Here is a 19,205-nt window from a genome sequence, read left to right as displayed (position 1 = left end):
TACCATCATTTTCCAAACGTTGAAGCTCCTCTTCCACTTTCGGCTTGAACAAGTAAGGCACTGATCTCGCCTTGTGAAATTTAGGCTGCGCGTTGTCCTCTAAATATAACTTCGCCACAATGTTTTTCAATTTACCGATTCCTTTTTCGTATCTAGTAAATATTTCTTGTAACATAGTCTCTGTATCCTGTCCTGCCTGGTGTAACGTGTGTACCTTGATTTCCTGCCAGTTAACTTTGAATAGTAGTCGTTCGTCTCGGCCAAATAGCGCTGGTCCAGTCTGTTTCTCTACTATGAGGTTCATGATGTGCTCCTGTTCATCTAAAGTCACAGCTACTTCAATATCTCCAAATGGAGCTATGTATTCATTTGTGTAAGTGTTTTAGTTTCACCTTTGTTTTTCTCAAGGGGACGTGACTGAGATATGTTTTCTCTAGAAGTTTTCCGGAATGAGTGACACTGTTGACCCTGTATCTAGTTCCTTTGGCAGAATATGTCCATGTATCGACGGATGTAAATTAATCGGGTCAATTTTATTGCTGTTGTGGATGCTATGAACATATATTAACGGTTCAGATCAGTCATCATCATCCTGTCCATCAACATATTTCACTCTGTTTTCTAGAGACATCTTTCTTTTTCTTGATGCATGCCTTCTCAATGTGACCCTTCTTCGAACAGTAATGACAAAGTGAATTTCCATGTCGACACTGCCACACCGTGATCACCTCCACCTCCACATCTCCAGGAAGGTTTAACAGTTTTTGTCTGTGTAGATGATCTACTGTTAGTCTGTTTAGCCTGTGTTTTACTTTCCCCCTGTGCTCTAGTTCCCAGTTTGTGTACTGTAGCAGTATGTGCTCGCTGCTCCCTTAATTCAACGGCATCACATCAGCAATTTTCCATAGCGTGTGCAATTTTCACAGTACTGTCAAATGTAAGAGTTTGTTCTGTCAGTATTTTTTCTATGTCTCTTCATTACGAATTCCACACACAAAACTGTCTCTCAATGTGTCGTTCATATTATCTCCAAAACTACAATGAATAGACAGCTCCCAAATTCAGCTACATATGTTGATCACGTTTATGAAATCGGAAACGGTTGACAATGACCGACGGTTTTGGACTTAGGTGATTGTTCAAATGATCAAAAATATCTTTGTATGTGAGCTCTGCAGGCCCCTCGGGGCTAACAATATTTTTCAACAATCCGTACGTTTTAGCGCCTACAATCGCTAAGTTAGAAGGAACTCGGAGTGCATTCGACACCCCGTTCCCTTGAAATGTAGAGATCAACATGTTCTGTGAATACTTCTCATGTCTCGATAGAATCGTCAAATGCATTGATTTTACCGATTGATCTGACCTGTATCTGTTGTCGATTTGGATTAGGTGCAGCAACCTCAGGGTTTGCACCGTCTGTAACGAGTTGATCGTCCGCCACATCACTTGATCTGTAATGTTTATGGGTAGATATGTCCTCTGGAATAACCACGTCGTCGCCAAGAAATGTTGTGTTCCGCCAACAAATGCCAACACATGTTTCAGCCATCATGAAGCTATTTTTATTCACAAAAGCACGTGTAGATATTAATACGCAAGATGTGACTGAGATATGCATTACACAGTACCGGCATATAAGAATCGGGATAGATCTAATACAAAACAATCTTCCTTGGAGTTGGTTTGGATTATGAAAATAACATGGATGAAACAGACGCGGGTTGAATTTAAACATCTTCGCTTGTAACACTGATGGGGTGAACAAGTACATAGAAGCCTCATTTAGTTTAGAATGTTCACCAGTGGCAGATCTAAGATTTGTCAAAATGGGGCCCAATACGCTGGGGACTCCAGGGTTTTGATACTTTTTAGGTTACTTTTCTGGGTAATTCTAGTCCTTCTTTATACATAATAAAATCAACTGATAAAAATATACATCTAATCGTTTTGTCTACCTTTATGCACCTGTTTATAATGTCAAATCTACATTTTTCTGCACTACTAGCTTTGTTGATTTTTGGTGGGTCACAAAAAGAAAGTGTGGGTCTCTAAATCCGCCACTGTTTACATTGCTGTACAGTTTTTACCATTGCTGTTCCAGATAGTTTATTGAACAAAGTCACTCATACTACCATAATGTACTAGTTAGCATTATTGTTGTTTATGTTTTACCGAACAGCTAAACACAGACAAGTACTGAAATCTATTTTAGGACCTGGATTATTAGAAATGTGCGTAGATCTAATTATTCAAAAGAGAAGAATCTGGATGAACTCATCTTAATATAAGAAATATCATACTTCAGAACAAGTCTGTAGTATTTAAGTGGTTGATATGGGCCTATACATCGGAATTTTCCGAGACGGTGACATTTTGTTTATGTCGATATGTTAACAAATTTTGATTAATTTACTAGCCAAGGAATAAAATTACTGAATAAATGTATTAAAAAAACAAAAATCTAAATAGTCTGCTTGACATGGGCTTTGACAACCGTCAAAGAAAACCATTACAAAACCTGAGTGTGGATTGTCCGCCTAATGTTAGGACTAACATTTCGTTGTGATTTCTACGTTTCTGTAAGTGGAATGAAATAATTTGAAAGCATATAAATAACCAGGAATTGTAAAAATTAACTCCCCACAGGATGAAATGGTGACACTTTTAAAGTAATCTAACTAAAGTTCGACCGAGATTCTATCGAAAGCGTAAGCAGTCACCGCTATTGTTTACTTTCTTTGTCCGAGTCTCCGTTGTTGCTACATGTATGACGTAACCATGATGGGTGGAGTTTATGCTGCGGCTGTGGATTGGTGTATTGACAAATCATCTTTATAATAGGTACCTGGTTTTGGGGGGCAAAAGGAATTGGTGATTTGCGTTTTATAGTCATATGGAGTTGTATTTGTACTTTTATTACAATGTCCTCAGTAAAGTGGATAAAAACAAGTAAACAGGTAGTGTCTTATTGCAGTGCCAAAGATTGTGCATGCATTCTGAAAACAACTGATAAAGATGATGCTTTCATGTTGCAGCAGTGAAAATGCTGATAAAAGTAATTTGGCTAAGATTTTGTACAAAAACTATGATTATAAAGTTAAAGAAAAGAGAAAAAACGACGAAATTTGGTCTTCAGATAATGTGATCATTGCATAATGGTTACTTCTGTAATTGCTTCTATAGGCCGACTACATCAAAATTATTTGGAGTATATAGGTCAGTGATCAATCTCATAACTCCTAAAATCAATAAAAAAATTGATAGTGGGGCAAACACGGACTCCTGGAAACACCAGAGGTGGGATCAGGTGCCTAGGAGGAGTAAGCATCCCCTGTCGACCGGTCACACAGCGTGAGCCCTACATCCCGATCAGGTAAAGGGAGTTATTAGTAGTCAAAATCAGTGTGTCAAGAACGGCCTAACAATCAGTATGAAACACGTCAGACAGCATTTGACCCAATGATAGGTTGTATTGACGAACTAGATCGTTATAACGACCATAGAATTTGCGAAGTGCTGACTTCAATCGAGACTGTTGAAACCTCTGTACCATCAACTTGTTTATCAGTAGCTTGCCTCGATTTAAAAACTGACTATTCGCAGAACAAGCTCTTTCGTATCGAATCATTTGAGAGATATAAACACCATATGCAGGTGATAATGGAACATTGCTACATAAATATGGGAAGTTAACGATAGAGAAGCTGAAATCATCCCGTTTGTCATACAGTTGAGTTGTCAGTTTGCCGTTAATATCTACTTTCAATAAAATATCTAAGTATGAAGCAGAAGTGGACGCCTCTGTGGTGTCTTTTATTTCGAGTTCACTGGGATATATCGAATCGACATATGAATGAAAGTTATTATTGTTAATAGACAAAACGTCGTCGATATAGCTAAATGTCGAATGGCCATAGCATACGATTTTTTCTTCTCAATGTCCTGAAATTTCGTTGACTTAAGAGATATATCAAAGCTGGGGTTTCATGTTTCATACAAGCATGTAGGTCTAGACAACTTTATTTGAAATATTTGTAAAATCACAAGCCCTCTCATATGCAAATACATCAATTGTATGTAAATAAGATATGTTTGTCCTTCTCTTGACCCACATTCGGTAAAGAAAACAGGTCTAATAGATCTAGAGTTGACTTTTTTCGATATTATCAGAATGAGCTGGCAGTTTATAAAAAGATTTCTGTCATCTCATATTGCAATATGATAATAATGATGTTTAAGGACCCTGAGGTGTGGATAGTTTAAATAGTAATAATAATAATAACAAGAGGTACTGTGAGCAATGCTCACTAAGAATACCCCCCGCTTATCCCAATCTCCCAAAGGGTAATAGGTATAAACTACCTCTTTTCTGAGTGTAAAAAACAAATGGCATGACAAACCGAACCATATTGCTACTTCAATGTCCAGTGTGCTTGACCTTTGACCTTTTGATCCCAAAATTGATAGGAAACATCTTCATCCCATGGGTAGTCCATATGTATGATATGGTGACTGTAGGTGGAAATGATAACGCTTTAGAGCCCGGAAACCATATTGCTACTTCAATGTCCAGTGCGCTTGACCTTTGACCATTTGACCCCAAAATCGATAGGGAACATCTTCATCCCATGGGTAGTCCATATATATGATATGGTGATGGTAGGTGGAAAGGATAACTTGTTGCGGGGGGTATAATAATGATTGGTTTTATATAGCGCCTTTTCCAGCGTATGCTGCTCAAAGCGCTTTACAATAATCAATGTACATTATAGACCTTATATCAATCTAGAACTTTCTCAGCCTCCTAGGAGGCATACAGTGCAAGCTGCCATTACAAGAGCTAGAGCACTAACATTCTAACAATATAGTTCACTGTCGATAGCTAGGTACCCCTTTTACACTTGAGTGGAGTGAGGAAATTCATGTAAAGTGCCTTTCCCAAGGGCACAACGTCAGCCCTGCCGCGGCCAGGACTCGAACCCACGACCTTTCGGTCGAGAGTCTGACGGCCTAACCACTAGGCCATCGACGCCAGTAGTTAGTTATTACAATATAAATAAATAACAAGCATTCTGATGCACTAATACTGTCAAAGTTCACAATGCTACACTGCACATTTAACATAGTGTTACATATGTAATACTGATTTCAGATAAAATTTAAATTAACATTATTGAATACATACTATGATTACAATGTATGTGATTTTCAATGTATCAGTGTTTTAAAGTTCACTGAATATGCATGAAGATACACAATTTTAAAATTTACATTGTCTGACACAGTATAATTAATGGTTAATACTGTGCAAATATTAATTATGATGATTTTAATTTCTAACCATCATTCTAAGGACCAGTGTTAGTTGAAATGGGCTTCGAGCCAACAAGTTCAACAGTAATTTGCCTTAAATCAACCTGCTTACTGTAAGTGAAGATTTACGTTCCGTTCGAGAGTTTTTCACTTGTCACAGATGTCACTACTGCATACAAAGTTATTTTCACCCCGTGTTATTTGTGCCTTTATACACTTGCAGACAGTTTCACCCCGATTGAAATTCACCCAGACATAGTTGTGTTAAAAGAGAGATATGAGAGAAAACAGTTTCTTCCACTCTTAAATTCGCTGAGTCACAGCGAGGACGAAAGGGACGAAAATAAAATGGGGGGGGGGGGGGGGGGACGAAAATGTCCGTGTATACAATAAAGGTGCTATAAATTTGATATCACTAGCTACTATAGATGAAGTGCTATAAATTTGATGTCACTAAATATAGGTAAAGTGCTATAAATTTGATGTCACTAGCTATAGTTAAAGTGCTATAAATTTGATGTCACTAGCTATAGTTAAAGTGCTATAAATTTGATGTCACTAGCTATAGGTAAAGTGCTATAAATTTGAAGTCACTAGCTATAGTTAAAGTGCTATAAATTTGATGTCACTAGTTAAAAATAAAGTGCTAGAAATTTGATGTCACCAGCTATAGTTAAAGTACTATAAATGGTGTCACTAGTTATAAAGTTATATAGAAGGTGTTACAATTTTGACCTATGAATGGCGCTTACTGCTGAACCGGTGAAGATCCTTTATTGTCCAAACGCCTACCGTGACAAGGGACTTCCGAGTATAACGTTATATAGTGTCATATCCAGAAATTCTGAATCTTTAATTTCTAACGGCGGGCGCATGGCCAAGGAATAGTCACTACCTGTTATGCATCTTAGATTTGACTGCCACGGCGCTGGAATCGAGAATCCGGTTGCGAAGGACGCACTACCGATCACAACTGGTGTTCGTGGGATGATTTATACATTTAGCTGAGTTTTCGATAGCAGAATATCACCCATCCCCCACCCCCCACCAATATACTGAACTTGAATAATGCCTGTAATTTTTTTCAGACAATGAAGATTTGGATATCAGTTTTGGTATTTTGCCTGGTATCATTGTGCCACGGTTTATCAACGGGTAAGCTTAAAAGTATCATTCATTGTTGTCTACATGTGAGTACTGGTATATCTTAGAAAGGGCGAGGGGGTCATTCAGATTTCAATTTAGATACAGTAAATTGTCTGTGATCACAGGGGCTAAGCCCGTTTGGACCCTAACTCAGTGATACCATGAATATAGAAAGGGGTCTAACTCTGACCCAGATAAAAAAAACCTACCCACTTGTTTCAAATGTCTACAAAATCAGAAACTAGGTGCGGTATGCGTAATTTGCCGGTCTCCTTGCATAGATGAATATTTTAACTACTTGCATGCCAAATATCAAGCACAGGTTTTTAGAAATAACAGAAATATACGTCATTGTTCTTTCGATTTCACCTGTTTATTTTTACTAGGACATTTACCGGTCCAGGTCAATTGTTGATTTCTTGCCTATGACAGCCGCGAAATTCAGACTAGTGTGGAAGATTTCAGACCTATGAATTAAAATTTCACATCAAATGCACGCTATTTACTTCCTCATTCTTGAATAATGTTCTTCGTGTAGACGTTACGCGGCTGATTTTTTCCTCAGCAGCATCAACTGTTGACAAGATTTGCCATTTTAATGAACGCACTAAATACCCGATATACTTAAAATCTTAAATACCTTAAAATTTATCAAAACATTACTCTTGTGATATGGCACCCAGAGAAGGAAATTGGACATTATTTTTCGGCTTTCTTAATTTTTTGTTTATGTCTTTTTGATTATTTTTACCCATTTTCCCCTTCTTTAAAGTTTTAGGTATTTCGGGTCTTTAGTGCGTTTCTCAAACTGGTAGTTAGAGTCGGGAGTTGATGTTTTGTAAAATAAGCAACCCAGATACGGCGAACATAGAGTATTTTATTAAAGTATGAGGAAGTAAGTAACGTATATTTGATGTGAAATTGTAATTGATAGGTCCGAAATCTTCCACACTGGTTTGAATTTCGCTGCTGTCATAGTTGAAAATCACCCGGTGACCTGGACCGGTAAATGTCCTAGTAAAACTAAACAGGTGAAATATCGAGAGAACAATGACGTATATCTCTATTATTTTTAAAACTTGTGGCTTGAAATTTGGCATGCAAGAAGTTTTAAAAAACATTACTTTGTTCACGGAGACCTGTATATTACACATACCGCACATAGTTTTTGATTTTTTAGGCATTTGAAATGAGTGGGTAGTTTTCTTTACCTGGGTCAGAGTTAGACCCCTTTCTATATTTATGGTATCAGAGAGTTCGTGCACAAACGGGCTTAGCCACTGTGTCCTTGACCATTAACTAGTTATGATTTTTACTCGTCAGTCCTGAGCATTAACTAACTATGCTTCTTTAGCATCTTTCATGACCATTAAATAGTTATGATGATTTCTTTACATCACTCATGACAGTTCATTCATGACCATTAACTAACTATGCTTATATTTTTACATCATTGATTATAGATATTTGTTACAGAGCTCGTGTTTATCATTCGGTTGTACATGTAGTTCATGCCTTCGGGTATTCAAATATTGAAGTTTATTTCTTATATTTACATTCTTCTTTCATTTCTGTTGGATTTCCAGTCATTAAATGGACATGCTATATTTAGATACATATTAACCTTAAACTACCCATGGTAAAATATGATTTCAGGCATTTGTTTACATCTATGTTAGCATAGCTAAGATGGCGGAATTGATTTATTTAGGGTCGTCTGGTTCGTATGGTGGCGATGGACAATGTGACATGGTCGGAGTTCAGAAATGTACAGCGGGTATTACGTTGCTGTCGTTTGAATCGAATGATCTACAGGCAGCATGCGTGTAAGTATAAAATATATTTTTTATTATTGAAAGGACCTACGTCGTATAAAGACATCCTAGAATATGGACAGGGATATAACAGGCCAGAGTAATTTACCCACCTGAGCTGAAATTTCAAATGAGCTTTGTAAATAAAAAAAAAATGGTCATGTATATGTCTTCTGTAGACGTTCATCATTTTCCATCTTTAGATTAGTAGTCTCTCTAAACTGTTGACAAATTGTCATTTTCAACAAGTTTTTATCAATTTTTATTATTCTGTTCGACGAAAATGGGAGATTTTCTGATGTTGATATATATATATATATATATATATATATATATATATATATATATATATATAATTGATAACGAATATATATATATATATATATATATATATATATATATATATATATATACATGTATATATATATATATATATATATATATATATATATATATATATATATATTCGTTATCAATTAAATTAAACTAAATATATTGAGTGGAAATTTTAAAATACAGTTTTTCCACTTTCGACCATTTAAAATCATATGTCACATGATGGTCGAGATAACTTAAATATCGCCTACGTGCAACTTAATTATCTTAACATGCAACTAATCTAACTTATTTGTGTCAACATACAACTTAACTCTGTCAATAAGCAACTAACTACTTTATGTCAACATACAACTTTTCTATGTCAACATACACCTTCTCTGTGTCAGCATGGAACTTATCTATGTGAACATACAACTTATCTATGTCAACATACAACTTATTTGTGTCAACATACAACTTAACTCTGTCAATAAGCAACTAACTACTTTATGTCAACATACAACTTTTCTATGTCAACATACAACTTCTCTGTGTCAGCATGCAACTTATCTATATCAAAATATAACTTATCTATATCAACATACAACTGATAGATGTCTACATACAAGTTAACTATGTCAACATACAACTTACATGTATATATGTCAACATACATCTTATCTATCTCAGCATACATCTTATCTACGTCAACATACTTCTTATCTATGTCAATATACAACTTACATGTGTCAACTTACAACTTAATTGTGCTGACTTGCATCTTTTAAGTGAATCGACCAAACAATATGTGTCGCAACAGTTGACATTCACACAGTTATATACATGTATATAGAATGTACCCACAGTCTTTTATTTCAGAAATGACATTTGTGATATAGCTAACAGTCATACAAAAATGTGATATAGTAAGATTATATGTTGTTATTGTAGAATGTCCAGAACATCACATACCTGTTTGGAACCATTTAAAGCTGACTGCGAATCGGACTCCACCTTCCAAGCAATTATGGCCGGATTTGCCAAGCTAGGTCAGCTGTGCGGCGGTATGTCTTTTTTACATAGGCGCTTTGGTCATGGATAATGTAAATAAAGACTATAGAGTTATCGAGGAAATTTGAACTATGATTGATATATTTTCCCCACTCCATGATGCGGAGGTTTTGTTTTCTGTAATCTATTTTACATGATATATACTAGTATGCTGTTAAAATTAATTTCATAAACGTTTGAAAATTGACTTCACCCACCGTTTACTAAAAGTGTGGAATCAACTTTCAAACGTTTATGAAATTAAATTTTAACAGCATACTAGTATATAATAAGCAAATTAGATTACAGAAAAATTCAAAATCTACATCATGGAGTAGAAAAAAATGTTACGATCATGGTTCGAATTCCCTTGATAGCTCTATCGTCTTTATTTATATTATTCATGACCCGAGCGCCTATGCTTTTTTTCTCTCTTTGTACATCCTAAATCAAAGGCACTGAAACTACTGAATAAGTGTGTAGATTCTGGTATTAATAAGAAATATGAATTTACTTTCGCAACATTATAATTACTTACTAAGCAATTCTGAATGTACAGTCCATCACCAACTTGACAAAAGGGAGAAATAGATGCTAGGCCATGTACATGACTGTACGTTTGTGGATAAACGGTTTTCTTTGAGTCCGCTTTCTATAAAGTTGGGTTTGGTAAGTTTTACGTATATACATCGGCCACAGATAAATGGTGAACGATAATGGCTGCAAGACTGAATTGACATTCATGTCCGTTAAACATAGGGCTAGAATGGTTCCCTATCCGGGCTGCGTTCAAGATCATAGCGGCTACGTAGTGGCTAGCTATGGATTTGAACGAACCTTTAGGCTAGCCCTACGTAGAGATAACAATTCACACAGTGCGTTCAATAGACTTAGATATCTAGCTTAGTAGCTATTCTAGCCGCTACGATTTTAAATGCAGCACTGATATCTTAACGGGAGATAGCAGACAGGTAGACTTCCTTTCAAAGTCAGTTCATATGTGGTGTGTATCTGGAGACGCGAAAACAACAGTAGAAATTCTAACTGATGACTAAAACAGATCGCAGCAATTATGCTTATGTCGCTTATTTTGATAAAACTACGTTAGTTATCATAAAATTTATGATAAATGAATACTAGACACGATGCTAAATCATGAATTGGGCGGGTCACGTGACGACTGCAGAAACAGTGAGAACGACAGATGTCAATTCTCTTTGATTTACATCATTTGTTTAGTCATTTGAAGTAAAAAAAAAAAAATAAGAACAAAAGTAAAAGCTAGATCAAAATTTTCTTGCACATTTTCTGGAGAATTATCGCACAAACTCAAAACAAATTTCGAACTCCTCCGCCAGTAAACAAATCATTAGACATTGGTCCTGTCTTTGTTTTTCTATTTAGTTTTCTCGCTTTACGTAATATGCTTGTGAATGAATATTTAAATTGGTACAAAAAAGGTACTTCCCAATAACTTAATTGGTCATTGCATGTAAATCTATATGTGTTAATATTTCCCAAGCGAGCGCTCGTTCGTTGATGTTCTGTTTGCTTATTGATTCTGTGTTTGTCATAGCCATACTTTGTCACTTCTGATTCAATGTCTGTCTCACGTGTCGAATTCAGCATTTCAATGATATAAAGTATGTCGATGTAAAGTGTTGCAGTTCATACCCTCATGTATTATCAAAACTTAGGTTTATTTCTTATATTTACATTCTACTATCATTTCTGGCGGAATTCCCAGCCATTAGAATAGACGTATGATATTTATCTGTATTAACCTTAAACTAGGCATAACGAAATAATATTTCATGCATTTGTTTACATGGTTTGATGAGGGGTAAGCTTAAAAGTATCAATCCTGGTAATCTACATGTGAGACGTGCATATCTTAGAAATGGCAAGAGAGGTTATTCAGATTTCAATTTAGATATAGTATATTGTCCGTGACCATTAACTAGTTATGATTTTTACTCGTCAGTCCTGATCATTAACTAATATGCTTCTTTTCCATCATTCATGACCATTAATTAGTTATGATTTTTTGTTACATCACTCATGACAGTTCATTCATGACCATTAAAGATAGCCCCTGAGCTTTTAAATACAACTGTGCAGGATACTACAACTAAGTATTTGCTGGTTTAATATTGATCACATTGGTGCAAACATATTACACATTTATTGCTGAACCCTATCCTGTTGAACTTTTTTGTGTCAATTCAAATTTTGAAAGGGTTTGGCAGGGACTATATTTTGTGGCGGAAAGATTCATTAATCAAAAAGTTCTAATTCTGCATGATATTACAGTTCCTGTTTCATCCAATGTCTGGTCTATTTTTATACTCCTAAACATGTATTTCAGTTTTATGATTTATGATACAGGTAGTTGAGACTTGGAACTAGTTCAACTGTTGTAATTTATTAACTTAGTTGATATATTTTTCCAAATAGAACACCGATTCTTAAAAAAGTTTTAATTAATTTACTCGACATTTTGTATAAAAATTCAGTATTTTCGCCAATCTCCAACCCCCACTTTTTAAAGTTGCATTTTGAATTGTAAGACCAGACTTTGAAAATTGTGTAAAATTTTAGAAATTGACATTACTCCTAATAAGTCCTTTTAAACTACGAATTTTGATATCATGAAGTTTTCCGTATATCAAGTGCAAAAAGGTCATTATTTATTTCCATTACTAGTATTGATTTATTTTTTAATCTGTAGTGTTAGAAGACATGCTTATGTATCTATTTTATGTAATGATTGATTTGTATTGCTTATGTTGTGTTGACACCAACAGAAAAATCAAGTTTAATTGAATAAATTGTAAGTGCAAAAAAGTCATGTTTAGAAAACTATAGCTCAATAACAGGCTTTGCGATCTCAGTTTTTCTTTTTAATTTCCTAATTCTCCTTCAATGTAGAAATCAAAAATACACTTATAGAGCTCGTGTTTATAATTAGGTTGTAGTTCATACCCTCGGGTATTCAAATAATGAAGTTTATTTCTTATATTGACATTCTTCTATCATTTCTGTTGATCGTCTGGTTCGTTTGTAGGCAATGGACAATGTGACTTGGTCGGAGTTCAGAAATGTATAGCGGTTATTACGTTACCGTCGTTTGACCAGATTGATCTGCAGGCAGCATGCGCGTAAGTATAAAATATATTCTTTATTATTGAAAGGACCTACGTCGTATAAAGACATCCTATAATATGGACAGGAATATAACAGGCCAGAGTCATTTAGCCCACCTGAGCTGAAATTTCAAATGAGCTTTGTAAATCGAAAATTGGTCATGTGTATGTCTTCTGTAGATGTTCAACATTTTTCATCTCTATATTAGTAGTTTTTCTGAACTGTTGACATGAACAAATTGTCATTTTAACAAGTTTTTATCTATTGTTATTATTCTGTTTGACGAAAATTTGCGATTTTGTGATGTTGATCTATACTTCTGTTTGTTGTATGTCTGCCATCTTAGAAAAGGTGGTAATTTATATATATATATATATATATATATATATATATATATATATATATATATAATTCAATAAAAAAGCAGGAAAATATACAGTTCCAAAATATATTTAAATCACTAGCGCTTTCTGGATTTTAACATCCATCCTCAGGTGAATACAAATTAATAATGAATACAAAGTTGCTTATCTTAGAGACGTCTATTGTGACGTCATGACGTCATGATATTATTTGAGAGGAGGGAATAGATACATGACGTCATAATACAAAAGTTCGGGAAAGGTGACTTGGACAAAATAAGCATGAACATTTACATGATAAAAGTTGATGAATTAAGAGGTTTAACAATCATAATTTTTCATATATGCATTAATTAAAGTTTGTTTAGTTTAGGAGAAAACAGTTTAATGAAATAATTTTCTTTAGCAAGTCTCATGGACGTTGATTCTGTTTTAAGTTTTAAGTTTATAAAATTATTATAGTTATTATATAAATAATAAGGAGGATGGATGTTAAAATCCAGAAAGCGCTAGTGATTTAAATATATTTTGGAACTGTATATTTTCCTGCTTTTTTATTGAGTTATTTTGACTGTGTGATATCAACTCTTTCTATTTGGATTATATATATATATATGTATGTATGTATCTCCAAATGTGAAAAATTGCCTCAGTGTCCGGTAATCAATGGGTAAAATATTAAATAAAATATGACATAAATTTAAAATATTTGTTAACGATTTTAAATAAATATATGACATTACAACGTGCTGTCATATTTTATTTAATATTTTACCTATATATATATATATATATATATATATATATATATATATATATATATACATGTACTAGCGGAAAAAAGAAACTGTGTATTATAAAATTTAGTATAATTTTTCTATATTAATTGTTTATATTAGTAAAATCGATATACAATCGATAAAAGGGGATGTTTTTGAAAAATATCGGATAGTACCCGACTCAGATACACGGACTTGTTCACGGTTAGTGAACACTTGTTGTTTATTGAAGTGTTCGTACGCACGAGTTTTACTGGCCAATACAGTTTGGAGTAAGAAGTGTAAAATGTTTGTTTGGACACAGAATACAGGACTGGGCCAATATTCTGTACACTGATGAATCCAGATTTCATTTGGATAGCAGTGACGGCCGTTGTAGAGTATATCGTCGCGTTGGGGAGCGGTACCAAGACGCTTGTGTTGTGCAACGTCGACAATTCTGTGGAGGTAGCGTTATGGTGTGGGGTGGAATAACAGCATGTTGAAGGACCCCTCTACAAATTGTCAATGGAAATATCACCGGTGTACGCTATCGAGACGAAATTATTCACCACCATGTGATACCCTTCATACAGAGACAGGAGAATCACATCACTCTGAAGCAAGACAACGCAAGGCCACATGTTGCACGTGTAGTCAGGGACTTTTTTGTTCAACAGAATGTGGATGTCTTGCCTTGGTCAGTTGTTTCCCCCGATTTATCGCCGATCGAGCACGTGTGGGATGAAATGGAACGACGTCTACGCCGATTACCAAATCAGCCAGTGACATTGGCTGATTTAGGCCAGGCTTTAACCAACATTTGGAACAACGTCCCTCAATCATTTCTGAACACTTTAGTGACATCAATGAGGCGCCGTTGTCAAGCATGCGTGAATGCAAATCGAGGTCACACGCGTTATTAACTTTTTTAAATACCAGTGTCTTTCGATTGTGCTGAAATTGACGTTATTCGACGTCAACATTAATGGATTATGAAATGTTGTAACGAATACATTTGTTAACAGTATTACAAAAAATTAAATTTCTTCATTGTAATTTTTTATTATTGTTTCATATATTAAATAATGCACAGTTTCTTTTTTCCGCTAGTATATATAAAGATCCTAGTGTGCGGAACACCCCATGTAGTGAACATTTTGCGGAATGCGAAGGTGGTAAATTTAAAATGTTCCCGTTCTTTAAAATGTGGACTGAAAATGAAATAACTCGCAAAGCCAAAAAGGATTATTTTATTAAACTTTTTAATCCAAGCCTTAATAGAAAATAATCATTTGAACAATTGAACTACAATTTAGCATACTATTTTTACAAAATATGTGGGAATCATAGACAATTACCAAACGGCACCGGTTAATGTTATTATGACGTCATAAAGGATTCGTTGAATTGACGTCATAAGAAAGACGTTGCTAAACAATTTGTGTGTATTTTTAAAAACTGCCTGATGAACCATGTAGACATGGAGAAAGCGCTAGCAGTAAATGATTGTTTTTCATGGAATGTGCCCTTCTGATTTTCAATATTTATTTACAACTGTGCCGAATCAACTACTAATACACACACACACACACACACACACACACACACACACACACACACACACACACACACACGTGTATCGAGTCCGATCTGGGGACCCTGTCATAATATCTTAAAATGGGGACTCAGAGATTTCATGACATATTTGGCATTGTTCAACTCATTTTACTCTGTAGGTATCCTGATTTAAGTAAACAGAGTGAGTCTTTGAGCTGGACTGATATTTCCATGAATTTAGAAAACGGGGACCCGGCAGTGCCAATATGGGGACTTCTGTGTAGAGTTAGGGGACCCAATTCCTCATAAGCAAACAGAATTGAGGACCTAACCTCAGTCGTTCATACACAGAGACAAATGGGGACCTATTCATGAATTAAAATTTTTGGGGTAGCATGGACCTATGAATCATACATGTTATTGATTTTATTGACTGGGTTCTAGGGCAACATATGGTTTGTCGGACCCATGAACCAAACTGTTTGCTTGGGGTCGTTAAGACGAAGGCAAACAGTTTGGTTCGAAGGACAAAACACGTTTTGTCCGAGAACATAGTCAAACAATGTATTGTCACACCTTTTTACTTTTTATTTTATCATATCTTGTGATGGTTTCCATGTTAGATAATAACTTATCCCGCCTACAGTGTGTCGGGGAAAGAAGTCACAGCTCTCCAATATCTCATCGACTGAGGTACAATATCTCAATGAGCTGTTCAACAATTACGATTTCATCAGAAATGTTAGACTATTTTAGTTCAGATTTATTTGAGAAATAATTTTTATAGGTATGACAAAAGATTTTGCTAGGGGTCCGATGAATTTAACATCAAAAATAAAAATGGCGAGACTCCTGATCATGACTTGGATGCGTATATGGTAGCCAAAGCCGAATCTGTTTAAAACTCCGAGAAGCTTCCATTTGGTTTTGACGTTGAGATTCGAAAACAGACTGAGAGTAAAAAAAAGAAGCAGCTAAACAAGTTTGCCATTTTGCTTATTCATAACAGCTACACTTTTAGTTGTACTTCATCGTACACAGGTACATGGTCTGTGCATGGCGATCTAGGTCTTTTTCTTCTCTATGTGTATTGTAAATTGATTTCATTCAGGGCAAAGCTTTTTTATGTCCACAAAACGAAATCGTAAATTTATGCTACAAATATGTTTAAACTGTATTATGATGAAAAATTAACAAGCCAATGGTCAGATTGTATACAGAAAATCTGACTATAAATGTGGATCCAGCAGGAATTTACGTTGGAACGGTGGGAGGGGGGGGGGTAGAAGTGGCACTGTTATATGTCACAGTTCCTGAGAATCAGCGATGATTTTATTTTGACACAAAAAATGACAGTTGACAGTTAAAACTGAATGTTTCAAGAATAATGAACCCTGATTTTTATTTTAAATGAATACTCTGTGCATTCCTAGAAATGTCGTCAGTTAAAAAAAGGGTCGCATAAAAGTAAAACAAAATTTCTATTATGTACCAAATTGTGCGATACTATTCATACACACACTGTTTTCTGACGTATTCCCTTTAAATAATTATAAGACTGTGATATTGTTACGGGTTTTTTTTCAATCACACTTATCCATGCAAAATAGTTAGGTATGGCTCTATTTTTCCGGCATAAGACCTGCTTCAAACATTTAACAATTTCACTCATCACAAAATTATGGGTACTGTACAGAATCAGAAGCATGGTTTGGTATTTTTATCCCATGAAACATCAGCCATGCAACTGAGTTTGATTCAGGTAGGGCCTATACAATTATATATTGGGAATGAGACATACATGTAATCCCGGAACTTTAATCTGCTCATACATTTAGTAAATATTTTGACACTTGTTTGGTACAGTTAAACCCGAGAGGTATCATCCATGCATCTTGGACAGAGAGTTACTTGGAAATAAACTGTTTAAAAATCTTTAACCTGCGAGATACAGACGATACATAAGCTGTCCCCACTTCGTTGAGGTGAGCTAAAAAATGTCCTTGATTTCACTTGAAGCCATTATGAGTACCATAATTTTTGAAGGGTCAAAATGTTAAAATAGTATTAGAAAGCAGGTAGCTTAATAGTGTATATATATCATAGGGCATTCGCATAATCGTTGAAAAATAAATAAACATTCAAGTCAAATATTTCATGTAAATATTAAACAAAACCTTCATATATTATCAAAACATATTTGACAGGCCCGTAGGAAGCAGGTGGTTTTTTTGGGGGGGGCAACCAAATATTTTTAGAAACTACCAAGCAAAAATTTCTTGACGAGAAAAAAAGAAAAGAAAAAAGGTAATCAGACACTATTATTGTGGGGGCACAAGCATCAAGGAGCTAATTTTTTCTCTAGTATACTATATATCGGCAAGATTATGGGGGCACGGCCCCTTGGGTTTCTACGGTCATGTTTGTAGCACCCGGTACCGTAATTAATGTTGTGTACTTGAATAAGAAAAACGTACTTTAACCTGAGGACCTTATACACATTGTACACTTACACAAAATAAGAGGTTCAGAAACTTGGACCTTATACATGCAGCTAAAGTTTAAGAGAAATTACACAAGATAAAGATATAGAAACTGAAGACGATATATAACCAATGAAAGTTTGAAGACTTACACAAGACAAGGGTATATATAGAAAACTGAGGACCTTTTACACAAGGTAAAAGTTTGGGGACTTACACATGGTAATGGTACCTACAGAAACTGAGGACTTTATACACAAGGTAAAAGTTTGGGGACTTACACAAGAGAAGGGGGATAGAAACAGGGGACCTTTTACGCACGGTAAACGTTTTGGGACTTGCATATTGTAATGGTACCTACAGAAACTGAGGACTTTATACACAAATAAAAGTTTGGGGACTTACACAAAATAAGGGTATAGAAACTGAGGACCTTATACACACGGTAAAAGTTTGGGGACTTACACAAGATAAAAATAGAAATTGAGGACTTACACAAGATAAGGGTATATGTAGAAACTGAGAACCTTATACAAATGGTAAAAGTTTGGGGACTTACACATGGTAAGGGTGCCTACATAAACTGAGGACTTCATACACAAAGTAAAAGTTTGGGGACCTATACAAGGGTATAGAAACTGAGGACCTTATACACACGGTAAAAGTTTGGGGACTTACACAAGATAAGGGTATAAATAGAAATTGAGGACTTACACAAGATAAGGGTATATTTAGAAACTGAGGACCTTATACACACGGTAAAAGTTTGGGGACTTACACACAAGAGAAGGGTTTATATAGAAACTGAGGACCTTATACACAGGGTACAAGTTTGGGGACTTACATCAAATAATATGGTTTAAACAGAAACCGCGGACCTTATTTACACTGAAAATTTTGGGTACTTGAAAATAATAAACTTATATTTAATTTAGGACATATTACAGTACATGCACTTGATATAAGTACAGTAACATGAGGATCTCATACAAGGGTATGGTTATTTATTAAAATTGGAGACTTAATCAAACTTAATTGCACCTTTTTTACTTTAAGAAAAGTATGTGATACTTTGGAATTTTTTCATGTAAAATCAAATCATAGTAAAACTTCCTACAACACCTTCAATGTTTGCTACACACGTCATGCAAGGCTTGTGAAGCACTGTTCAATCATGTGAGTTCCTTCTATGCAAAGTATGTATTTACATAGTGATAGATCTGCTGCAAAAACTTCACCCTGGGACAGTGC

General features: G+C 35.1%; 1 protein-coding gene across 2 annotated transcripts in view; it reads left to right on the top strand.

The window, feature by feature from the left end:
* The window catches only part of LOC125663457 (uncharacterized), a 67,308-nt gene that overhangs the window by 5,379 nt on the left and 42,724 nt on the right, over positions 1-19,205 (top strand). Inside the window, exons 2-5 of one of the 2 annotated variants that reach the window (XM_056157258.1) lie at positions 6,405-6,471; positions 8,174-8,288; positions 9,546-9,643; positions 12,712-12,805. In XM_056157258.1, the coding sequence (XP_056013233.1) occupies positions 6,408-6,471; positions 8,174-8,288; positions 9,546-9,643; positions 12,712-12,805 (371 nt within the window). In that variant the 5' untranslated portion in view covers positions 6,405-6,407. Of the gene's footprint in view, positions 1-6,404; positions 6,472-8,173; positions 8,289-9,545; positions 9,659-12,711; positions 12,806-19,205 lie in introns of both variants that reach the window. The other variant, XM_056157256.1, reaches the window with a different exon arrangement.

This window comes from Ostrea edulis, chromosome 2 (assembly GCF_947568905.1).
Source record: "Ostrea edulis chromosome 2, xbOstEdul1.1, whole genome shotgun sequence".
Taxonomy (NCBI): Eukaryota; Metazoa; Mollusca; class Bivalvia; order Ostreida; family Ostreidae; genus Ostrea; species Ostrea edulis.
The sequence above is the reverse complement of the archived record's forward strand: the minus strand, read 5'-3'. Positions and strand labels throughout refer to the sequence as shown.